The sequence below is a fragment of the Temnothorax nylanderi genome, unplaced genomic scaffold (genome assembly GCF_030848795.1).
Source record: "Temnothorax nylanderi isolate EJ_2023f unplaced genomic scaffold, tnyl_v1.0 TNYL_tig0182_pilon, whole genome shotgun sequence".
NCBI lineage: Eukaryota > Metazoa > Arthropoda > Insecta > Hymenoptera > Formicidae > Temnothorax > Temnothorax nylanderi.
The window spans coordinates 305,361-317,646 of NW_027249244.1; the positions used below are offsets into that span (position 1 = coordinate 305,361).

Consider the following 12,286-nt stretch of genomic DNA (forward strand, 5'->3'; position numbering starts at 1 on the left):
CGGTCGCTCTCCTGGCTCGCCCGAGGGCGCGAACCCGCGCCTTGTGACGGCGGCGGGGCGCTGCCACGCGCGGCGAACCGTCACGTCAGAATATAATATATATATATATATATATATATATATGTATATATATACACATATATTTTTCCAACTAATAAATCATATATTTAATATTAATAAATTATTTATTTAATTTTTTTAAAAACGTTTATTTAATGTTAATGTGCGCGAGCGCGGTAGAGATCTCGGAGTAAGGGCGAGAAGAGAGATTAGACGTGATTATCGTCGATAAACTTATGTCTGTATTTAAACGTCTATCAAGAGACACGGCAGTGTCTCGCGCCAAGTATACGCGGAGCGAGACCGACCGTGACTCTTTTACGCGACGCGACGGGTTGCGAGTATACGAGATGTTGAGATCTCGATAACGAGTGAACGGATCAAGTTCTAAGTAGGCTTGATCGATAGCTTGGGGTCGAATTAGGGGGGGGTTTCTGTTATAATATTCCGCTACGTGCCCTACGAGCGGAGATATTGCGACGCAAAGTCCAAATGTTGAAAATTTTATTTTAAGATACTTTCTTCTACGTCGACCGCTCTCATCTCAATATAACATATATATAACAGAAAAATGTCACTTTCACTTTTTCGACACTGGCGGCTAACGGCGTTAGTATCGCAGCGCAGTGCAGTGCAGTGCAGACAGTGCGGAACGCAGCCTCAGTCAGTTCATCAATTATATCGCAGCGCAGTGCAGTACAGTGCAGACAGTGCGTTTAGCGCGCTGTCAGTCAGTTCATCAGTTAACCTATCTCGTCGAGAGACACGGTAGTACGCGCGGAGCGAGACCGACCGTGACTCTTTACGCGACGCGACGATTAATTCAAGGTAATTGTTTTATTATGTAATTATCTCCTATTCTATATATTACTGTTACTTATTTTACTGTTTACTACGTTTACGCGAGTGTTTACATACAGGTTAACCTATACTATATTATTATATATTGACGGCAGGGAACTGATACTGAGATCAATCAATCAAGGAGTTGACGGCAGGGAGCAGGGAGCTGATACTGAGATCAAGGAGCCTGTTCACACGAGGCGCGATTGCGGCCGCACGTTAACGTTTGCACGAGCCGCACGCTGTCGCGAGGTAAGGTGCGACAACGCGCGCATACGCGCGTACGCGAAACGGTAGTAACACCGTAATCGTGCCGGCGATATACTGAATTTGAATTGCTTCGTGCTTATCTGGAGATTTCGTATCCCTACATCGTGTTACCACCGCTGCCGGAAAAGAAGGTTCTCTACGCTTGGCAGAAAGTGACGACTGACACGTTCGATCCCGACTTCGTTGATCGCAGAAGAGCTGGACTCGAGGTACGTTTCCGATTTGCAATTATAACAGTATCGTGCGATGAATGTTGTACTAACCTCAAAGTCGGAGCATCCTTGCTCACCGCTACGGGATCGACGTAAAGTTTTAGCGGATTTTAATCTTCCGAATTAGCGTCGGAACAATATTAGTCTTCCATTATCTATTGCCTCACAACTTTTCGATTTTAATATTCTGTAGCTGTATAGTTATTTGTACACAATCGTGATATTAATATACATCAGATTGTTCATGTTTTTGTGCTGTTACAGTTCTATGATTTAGAGGAACTGTTTCGTAACGGTGGCCCCGTGCCAGATACAAATTACATATTCCTGGGAGATTTTGTCGATCGGGGCTAGCTTAGAAACGTTTACTCGTCTGCTCACACTTAAAGCTAAATGGTCCGACAGGATCCGACAGGATAACGTTACTACGCGGTAATCACGAAACTAGACAAATCACGCACGTTTATTTGGATTTTACGGTAAGTGCGCAACGATACTTTCTTTTCTGGGCTTTTTTTATTTGTGTATAATAAAGCTTTGATTTCATTGGTCTCTTCATTTTCTGTTCTAGATGAATGCCAAAACAAGTACGGCAATGCTAATGCGTGGAAGTACTGTTGTAGGGTATAACTCCACTTTTGATTACGCTCAAATAAAATTCTGTTTTAGTTAATTGATGAACAGGTTCTTTGTGTACACGGTGGATTGTCTCCAGCTATTAGAACACTAGATCAAATTAGAACGATTGAAAGAAATCAAGAGATTCCACACAAAGGTATTAATTGTATAAAGTGATATGTCATTGCAAAAGTTACATAATAATTAAAAGTTACATGACTGGATATTTACTGTTATTGTACAATAATAATAAAATATCGTTGCTTAATTGCCATATTACAGGTGCTTTCTGTGATTTGGTCTGGTCCGATCCAGAAGATGTAGAAACATGGACAGTAAGTCCGCGTGGTGCAGGCTGGCTGTTTGGCAGCAAAGTGACTTACATGTTCATGGAAGTGAATGATCTTAAACTCATCTGTAGGGCGCACCAATTAGTTCAGGTAGGTATGTCTTTGCTCAAATATTTCTGTCGCAGATTTTTTTAAATATCTCGGAAGTATGTATTGATGACGCATATTTTTATCATGCAGGTTATAGGTACATGTTTAATGACAAACTCGTCACAGTGTGGTCGGTCCCAAATTATTGTTATCGATGTGGTAACATAGCTAGTATCATGCAGTTCACGACAGTGGATCAGAGATCACCAGTGCTGTTCCAGGCAGTGCCTGATTCCGAGAGAGTAATCCCACCTCTAATGCCCACTCCGTACTTTTTGTGATCTATCTTAAGTGGCTCATCTGTACGAATGCGGAAGAGAAATGTCTGTGTCTAGACTCTACGGAATCACATGATTTGATTGGCCGGATCCAGGCTGGTACCATGACGGACCCACACATTCATGAGAATATATCATTGATTATATACATATTACTTTAGAAAATTTTGATTCCCTTAAAAGAAATTATTTGATGCGTTCTACGATCAAAGTACGATACTTAGAGAGGACTGAATTGTCGTGTGATTGATCTTATTCAGGGAATGTTCTTTAGATTTTTTAAGAACTTTATCAGGTTTTACATGTTGTAAAGTTAATTACATGTTGTAAAGCTAACTTTTATATATCTACATAGTATCTGCCATTGCATCAGCCTGATTTTTGTAGCTCGAGAAAAAAAAAGAAAACGATATTTTGCATCAGAGCAAATGTGAACATCCTGTGGTATAGACGCTTTTGCTGTCTACTATGTACATTCTGTAGAGCATTCATATCTCAGAGCAGCATTCTGGACTTTAATGTTCAAAAGACTAAGAGCTTTTAAATAATTTATGAGCGCGAATAACGCAAATAGTCCAGTGCTGTGTGTGAATATAAAAAGAAAAGAAAGAAAAGAAATATCACGTTTAAACATTCCGGCAAAAAGTACACTCTCTGAGTACAGTAAATGCTTCTCTGACATTACAATCGTTGTGCGTAGAATTCAGATTTATTAAAGCGTGAGCATATATAGTACTGTTAAGGTCTTCCTGAACATATAAATGATCTGTTGCTGGTTTAGGTACTGTGTGTGCTGCGTACCGTTCTTTTTTCTTCTAAATGCGCAATCGGTGTTCTTAGCAAGAATCGTAAATTCGGCTCTTTTTCGCCGAAGTACAAATAGCGTGTAGCAGTAGCCAAAGTTTTCCTGCTTAGGTAAGGAAATCCGATAGCGGGATCGTTATAGCATCTGTAGAGAGTTGTCTTATTATTTTTATGCACATGGCATTTTTTTACGCTTAATTTTAAGAAATTCCGAGCTCAAATATTGTCTTTAAACTACCTTGACACACATTAATGTTCTTTTCAAGAAAGATATCCACCGTTCGTTCGTCACACACACTTCTCTCTTCTATATATATATATATATATACATATATGCCAAATCGCTGACGTATTGAATAATCGTAATTAGCTAATTGTCATAAGTTCATTAATGTAGGGAGCAACTTGAAAAGAAAAAAAACCGAGACCCTTAGCAATGTGCCTCTAAATTAATAAGCGTTTGTGTAATATAATGATACGATATTGATATGACATAATTAATGGAAATGCACCGGCCATTGCGTATCATAAGCCTGAATTCTGACCATCGATTTTTGCTAGCTCACGATAATTCCTAAGCGATCACAGACCCGACAAATATGGCATTGACATTGTGGCACAGGCTGTCAAGTTGAGACTACTCTATTTTGAATTTTGTGATATAGACCGAAGGAGGCGTGTGCAATGGTCATGTCGATGTTTATAACGACTCTCCTTGTCGCACCATTCGAAGAGGTGTTTTGCGAAGACCCGTTATTCCAAGAAATGTAATAAACTTTTGAACAGTGCCTTCAGAACTATAACACGACGGTCTACTAGAAGTATAAATGCTTTCTTATTCTATTTCATAAGCCTTCCGCTATTGTTTTGGAACGAGCCTTTGCTTTTTCGCGAAACTTTTCTACGATATTTACGTTTTACGATTTTACTACCTTTTAGGTCTACTCTTACAATTTTACATCACGCGCGCGCGGTATATTCTCTATTTGTACTACATATTATAACGTACAATTACAATTGCGCGATACTTTACGCGAGTAATGTATTACATAAGGTAGAGAGGAGCGCATCTAGAACGAATTGGGACACGGAGCTTGCGTTACAAACTCGACTCGCTACATTTGCAGCCTCCGAGTCGTGAAACGGTTTTGCAACGACGGGAACGCCCTACGTGCGGTACGGACCCTGGTGGAAATCTTCTCATGGGTAGGCAAAAAGGGTAGGCAAAATTATAATTCTTTATATTTTAATTAGTAACTTCACTATCAATTTATTTTGTAATTACGCATTATAAAGATATTAATTACAAAACAGACACATTAAAATAAACTACAGCGATAAACAATATTACACATTGATCTTTCATTACCCTGGTGGAAATCTTCTCATAAGTAGGCAAAAAAGGGAAGATACTCATGGGGAGAATTGGGACTTTTTTGCCTACCCATGAGAAGATTTCCACCAGGGGATATCATTAGAAATCCTTAAAAAAAAAGAAAAGAAGTATTAGCCTCTGTATCTATTGGGGTGTTCGCGGCGTTTCGTTTACCGGAATGCCTCTGTCTGTGATCGCTTTAATCTTATCGAAGTGTCCAAGCGCTTGCGGCGACTCGATATTAATAATCGGTAAGCTCGCGAGAGAGAGAACAAATAAAGACAATTTGCAAGATAAAAATAAAATAACGAAGACTAATTTAGCTTAATGTGCTCCGTGCGGGAGCTTGAACACTGCGCATAATCCTTAAAGATCTCACAGGTAGACACCATTTTAAAACGATCATCATGTACCTTGAAAGTATAGACTTTGTTATGTTAATGTAATGAAGAACGTCTGTAATAAAAATGCGCAAAAAATCGCACTTGATCGCATTGTCAATAATAGAGAAGAACACGATCGCATAGTGCAGACCAAACGCTTTGGACCAAACGCTATGGTACATGAGCATATTTACAGTTCGAAGACCAAGAGGCAGAGCCGCGGGGATACGACGACAAGAAGAAAGATGTCGTCAGCTAACTACCATTGGGGTAGACGAGGCAGAAGACCGAGACAGTAACATAATTATTTTTAAGCCGTATTTTTAAGCAGTAATATAACCCGTCAGTATTATATATTCGTACCTCTGACCATACACATATGAACACACACATACAAAGTGAATATGTGAATATGCTACGTTTCTTATACATACATGAAAACATAATTGCTAAATAAACATTTAATAAAACTATTATATTGTTATTTACTTCATACTTACCAAATCAAGTTTTATTTAATATGTATAATCTATTGTAACTGTAAATAAATTTATTATTTACTGTATAATTAAATGCTGGTACATTCAAGAAATTTGTAATTCTGACCTGGATTTATATCCTGTCTAAACTACACATGTATGTTTAAATTGATGTTTTACCTAGTTATTGCACCAATAATGTTTAAATAAATCGTAGCTTTAGTTTTTAACGCAGGAAAAGAAAATTTAACGTTTAAGCGCTAACCAATGTTGATGCATTTTTCTGAAGAAATACTTACATATTGATTTTGTTGCATATTCGAAATCTAAAATCCAAGCATGCTAGAAGCACTTTCATTATCTTCAATGTGTCAGGTATTTTAAAAGAACACTAAATTTATCTTTAAAAATAGGCAAAATTCAAGCAGCTGTAACTTTGTTAAAAACGAATAAAATTTAAATTTAAAAAAAGGATTTTAAAGCTTGAAATCTCTACTTTTGAAAGTTTTTATCGTGGATTGAATAAGAAATGAGCATTTTGACTTTGATTGCTCATAACTTCCTTAAAAATCATCGTATTGCAATTCAAAAAACAGATTCTTAAAGCTGAAACTTTGCTTTATTGAACGGTATAATTGCCAAATTTTTTAAAATAACAAATAGACATGATACAAATGGATGAAAATAATGTAAATTATTTTTAAATGCAGAGTACTTAAAAGTACAAAAAAACATAAAGAATAAATTTGTTTTATTTGTATCATGTCTACATGTTATTTAAAAAAATCTATTTTCTTAGAAATAATAGTCTGTAACACCTTTAGCTTTACAATCTGTACATACTGTTTGTAAGATATATTCTTTATAAGACTAGTTAGAAGAGGATGCGTAACACTACAAAATGCATGATATCAGTACAAAATTACCTTTTTCAAAAAAGGTAAAAAAAGGGCGCCAAGTACACGCGTGGTTGTTACCTCGGAAAAAAACCAAGTGGTAGTATCATTAATTTTATCTCACAAAATTGTCTCACAAAAATTGTCTCACAAAATTGTCTGACAAAAATTGTCTCACAAAATTATTAAATTACAAAATTGTTACTTTATTCAATCCAAGTGATATCTATCTTAACAAAATTATTAAAAACAGAAGTCGTTTTTGTTCGACCCAACTGGCCTAATAATTATTGTAATATATTTAAACTCACAACGTTTCGAAAAATTATCTCACAAAATTGTCTCACAAAAATTGTCTCACAAAATTATTAAATTACAAAATTGTTACTTTATTCAATCCAAGTGATATCTATCTCGAAAAAACCTAAATAACAAGTGGTATCTATTTAAAAAAAAATATGTGAAATCTTTTAATACTGCGCCAATTACAAAGAGAGAATATATATATATATATATATATATATATATATATATATATATACCTTATGACAAAATTATTATTATATCACGAAATTGCGTTACCAAACTCAATCCAAGTGATATATATATTTCAAAAAAATATATAAAATCTTTAAATTACGCCAACTACAAAGAGAATGTATATATTGCTTTGAAAAATAATTGTAGTGCAACTACTCTTAAAAAATAAAACAAAATTGTGTTACCTAACTCAACCCAAGTGGTATGTATCTTTGTATTCCTGAGGATCTTTCTATCAACCCAAGTGGTAGTAGTTTTAATTCTCCTTGATAAAATTATAATATTACAAAGAATCATTTAATCATTTTAATCACAAAGAATTAAAGAGGTAACATTATAAAATAAAAATATTTAATTAAAATAAAATAAAAAAATTTTTCTTGTAAAAAACTTGGCGCTGCTTTTTTAAAGTCTATCCAGACAAATTTGCATCGCGCATAAACATAAGCGTAAGAAATTGATTGGTTCAGATATATGTGCAAAAGGAAATAGACCAATCTATCTCTTTATGCATATGCTTATGCACCTATGCAAGTTTGTCTGGTTTAACCTTAAAAAAGCAGCGCCAAGTTTTTTACAAGAAAAATTTTTTTATTTTATTTTAATTAAATATTTGTATTTTATAATGTTACCTCTTTAATTCTTTGTGATTAAAATGATTAAATGATTCTTTGTAATATTATAATTTTATCAAGGAGAATTAAAACTACTACCACTTGGGTTGATAGAAAGATCCTCAGGAATACAAAGATACATACCACTTGGGTTGAGTTAGGTAACACAATTTTGTTTTATTTTTTAAGAGTAGTTGCACTACAATTATTTTTCAAAGCAATATATACATTCTCTTTGTAGTTGGCGTAATTTAAAGATTTTATATATTTTTTTGAAATATATATATCACTTGGATTGAGTTTGGTAACGCAATTTCGTGATATAATAATAATTTTGTCATAAGGTATATATATATATATATATATATATATATATATATATATATTCTCTCTTTGTAATTGGCGCAGTATTAAAAGATTTCACATATATTTTTTTAAATAGATACCACTTGTTATTTAGGTTTTTTCGAGATAGATATCACTTGGATTGAATAAAGTAACAATTTTGTAATTTAATAATTTTGTGAGACAATTTTTGTGAGACAATTTTGTGAGATAATTTTTCGAAACGTTGTGAGTTTAAATATATTACAATAATTATTAGGCCAGTTGGGTCGAACAAAAACGACTTCTGTTTTTAATAATTTTGTTAAGATAGATATCACTTGGATTGAATAAAGTAACAATTTTGTAATTTAATAATTTTGTGAGACAATTTTTGTCAGACAATTTTGTGATATTATATACAATAATTACAATCTTTACAATCTCTATACCGCGAGCCACGGAAATACGAGTGACTTTATTTTCTAGACGTACGTTCGCCGAAATACTTAGGTCGAATGCGGGATCGCGCGCGGAGGTCCGGGGTTTTATTCCCACGACTGTCGAATTTTCGCGAACCCTCCGGACTCTTGGTAACGAGCCGAAAATTCAGCCGAGCCAATCAGCTATCGACGCTCCGACAGATTCGTATTTAACGAATGTCACTGATCTCGAGGCCGGCAGCTGATCAGCTGTTTTGAAACACCGCTCGCTCGCTCGCTTTGTCCCGGATGTATGCCTCGCGCACCGAGTCCCCGAGACAAAGGAGCGAGTCGGGATAGGCAAAAACTGAGCTTTGTTTTTCTGCCCTTCTAGTTTACCAGGAAATATACTGATATTTCCGCGAACGGATCTATTCTTACCATTGAATCTAGACAACTGGCAAACCAGGAAGGCGGAATTTGACAGAGATAATTTAAATTAATGATTACTTTAATTCGCGGTATTAATTGACCGACGGTTTTAGGTTCGATCGCGAACAGTTAACAAAACATTTATTTAATGTTGATAAAACATTTTTTTAATGTTAAAAAAACGTTTTTTATAATATTAAAATAAATATTTTTTTAATAAGAAAAAAAATCTATTCCATTAATTTAAACGTTGTTTAAATATTTTTTTTATTACTAAAAATGTTTTTAAAAATGTTCAAAAAATATTATTTTGCTACTTGGGGGGTGTCGTTTACATGTTATTGTGTTAATCTTCGTTAAGTGTCAATTGACGGCTTGGTTTATTGGAAGTGTTTCAGATAAAAGTTGAAAGGTTCGAAGGGGGCCAATAGACGATCTTATTGGATTTTGGATCCAGGGCCTGTATTGAGCCCAATAAGGCCTAAGTCAAATTTTTTAAATAAAAACCCCTATTTTTTATTGTACCATCTTTCTCTATTAATTAATTTGAACAACTTTTGTTTGAAAAATTCTTTTATTTACCTAATACTTTTTGAGATATTCAAGGAAAACTTGGTAACTTTTTCAATATTTAGCTTGTGATACTTTGATGATTGTTTGCCAGAGAAAGAAGTGGTACAGAGGACTTTTTAACTTAATTTTATTTCAAAAATGTGCTGTTATAATAGTATACTCCAATTTTTTTTAAATATTGTATTTGTGTATGCATCTTCTTGGAGTGTTTACAAATATTTAAAAAAATTGGAGTGCTATTGCAACAACATATTCTTAAGACAAAATCAAGTCAAAAAGTCCTCTATACCACTTTTTCCTCTGGCAAACAATTATCAAGATATTATAAGCTAAATATTGAAAAAGTTACCAAGTTTTCCTTCAATATCTCAAAAAGTATTGGGCAAATAAAAAAATGTTTCAGACAAAAGTTGTTCAAATTTATTAGTAGAGAAAGATGATACAATAAAAAATAGGGGTTTTTATTTAAAAAATTTGACTTGGGCTCAATACAGGCCCCGGACCCAAAATCTAATAAAATCGTCTACTGCGGTCTCCTTCAAACCCTTCAACTTTTATCTAAAACGCTTTTCCAATAAACCAATACTTTCTGAGATAATTGGTGGAAATAATTGGCACACGAAATAAAACCTTATTATATATATATATATATATATATATATATAAACTTTGCATAGTGTGGGTGATGTTCTCTTTTGCGGGTATGTATTATCGGCGGAAGCAAATTGAGAACATTTAAATATGGGGTTTATATCCTCTTTGGGTGTTACTTTCATTTGATGGTTTATATTGTTAGGGTTTATACCGTCATTTTTAAGGATTAACCATTAATTGAAGGTTAACCATTAATTGAAGGTTAACCATTAATTAGTGTCTGGCTGGGGTCTTCGTGGAGCATGGACGTGTCTCGCGAGCGCTCCGTATAGTAATATATAAGTGTCTGTAAAACCTTATAATTTTCGGAAAATTTATATATGTGGTGATTTGTGCCGTAATTTTACGTCGATCGATATATAACTTTGTTATTTATAGCTAATTTAATAATAGTTATTAACATTTTCGTTTCGTACATGGGCACGCCCATGTACGTACTACTGAGCTATATCCACTTAAATATTCGGATATTTCATCAATCCACTTAAATTATTGAGATCTTAGACTTCAACTCACTACGGGTCATATATGTGCATCTTGTTATATATATAATTTTTTAATAATTTTTGTGAAATTCTGCTAAAATTGTGTATTAACTTTCTGCCACGTCACGATGCCGTGTCTCGTGGTGCCCACCTTGAGAGTGGAATATAATTATAATCCGCTTTATATCCTTGGAAATCCGATAATTACTCCTTTATGGGAGTATAAGAGTGCTTGATGATATATATATTATTATTAATATCTTATAATTATCGACAGAAACCTACATCTAAATTCTGGGAGGATACCATGTACGCATGTTATATGGTTAACTTATGATGGTCTCGTTATAAGGATGATGGATTTATATATAAGGATATATGGTCGATATTACAACACTAGAAGGACGTTCTTAATTTTATAATGCTTTTGAAATCTACATTCAATTTCTGGGAGAATACTACGTATGCACACGGCGTATGGATGACTTGTGATGGTTTCGAACATAAGAATATAAGAATATATGGACGTTATTCGATGTAGGAAGGATGTTTTAAATTCTATAATGATTTCTGGTGAGTTTGAATATTTCGTGTGTGAAATGTGCGTCTGACTTCTCGTTTTTGTAAGACTTGTTATATGGCAATATCGGAAAGATCGAGATGCTTTTGGCTTCGTGTATGATAACGAAGATCTATGGACATTAATTATCGGAAAATTCGCGGTCTAAATAACCGGTAGTGAATATACATATACGGCCGTGTTAACTCGCATTCATTCCACGTAATGGCCGGTTTCTGCGATATCTCTCGCGTATGTGTAATGGCGGTTGGACCTACGGTGCCGCGTTGGCTCTGCGTCTTGAAGCGCCGCATTAATATTAACTCTGTTCTGAGCGCGAATACAACCGTGCATACTTGTGCGTCGTCCTCGTCGTGCGAACCTCCTGGTGTGTTCGCGATCCATACGGATTTATGTGCGTGCGAGTTATATACTCCGGAATGTAATACCGAAGTACCGTACGTGACACGCGTCGTAATTACCCACTCGGCATGTTATGTTGCTGAAATATTGAAATATTCGGAAATGGTGCAGAAATATTTCGTTAACATTTCATTTGTAACTATGCATCTGAAATATTTCAGAAATGTACCTGCATCATGTTTTTTATAATATTGCATTAACAATATTTCTGAAATCTTTCAGAAAGTTGTTTACAATATTTGTAAGTTTCTGTAATATTGCAAAAAAATGTAGCAGATGCAATATTTCAGAAATATTTCTGAAACATTATAAAAGTAATATTTTGTTTGCATTGCACGAATAATATTTCTGTAACATATCAAACGCAACATTGCATTTAAAATATTTCTGAAAAATTTCTGAAAGATTGCGTAGGTAATGAAAAATTGAATTGCAGGCAGTGAATTTCTACAATATTGCAGAAGAAATATTGCAAATGTAATGGTTTAGAAACATTTCTGATACATGATAAAACTATTATTACGTTTACATTGAACGCGTTATATTTTTGAATGTTTCACATACAACATTGCATTTGTAATATTTCCGAAAAATTGCTGACA

The 12,286-nt window shown here is 34.4% G+C and overlaps 1 protein-coding gene across 4 annotated transcripts; it reads left to right on the top strand.

The window, feature by feature from the left end:
• The first annotated feature begins 321 nt into the window (after positions 1 to 321).
• LOC139778388 (serine/threonine-protein phosphatase 6 catalytic subunit-like) lies at positions 322 to 5,756 on the top strand. Of its 4 annotated transcripts, none has more exons than XR_011719555.1 (8): positions 322 to 888; positions 1,017 to 1,382; positions 1,650 to 1,864; positions 1,957 to 1,972; positions 2,055 to 2,160; positions 2,286 to 2,447; positions 2,534 to 4,744; positions 5,480 to 5,756. XR_011719555.1 is itself a non-coding variant. In XM_071716301.1 (8 exons), exons 5-8 carry the CDS (start codon positions 1,961 to 1,963, stop codon positions 2,722 to 2,724), a joined length of 471 nt encoding a protein of 156 aa, XP_071572402.1. In that variant the 5' UTR covers positions 322 to 888; positions 1,017 to 1,155; positions 1,260 to 1,382; positions 1,650 to 1,864; positions 1,957 to 1,960; the 3' UTR covers positions 2,725 to 5,756. The 4 variants fall into 4 exon arrangements, 3 of the variants coding, with proteins under 3 accessions (XP_071572402.1, XP_071572401.1, XP_071572403.1); XM_071716301.1 differs by having other exon boundaries at positions 1,017 to 1,155; positions 1,260 to 1,382; positions 2,534 to 5,756; XM_071716300.1 differs by having other exon boundaries at positions 2,534 to 5,756.
• The last annotated feature ends 6,530 nt before the right edge of the window (positions 5,757 to 12,286 follow it).

Bases quoted from the DNA above. Each gene is read 5' to 3' on its own strand.
- LOC139778388 (XM_071716300.1), top strand. The intron at 2,161-2,285 runs GTATTAATTGTA...GCCATATTACAG, and splicing joins TCAAGAGATTCCACACAAAG to GTGCTTTCTGTGATTTGGTC. The intron at 2,448-2,533 runs GTATGTCTTTGC...TTTATCATGCAG, and splicing joins GCACCAATTAGTTCAGGTAG to GTTATAGGTACATGTTTAAT.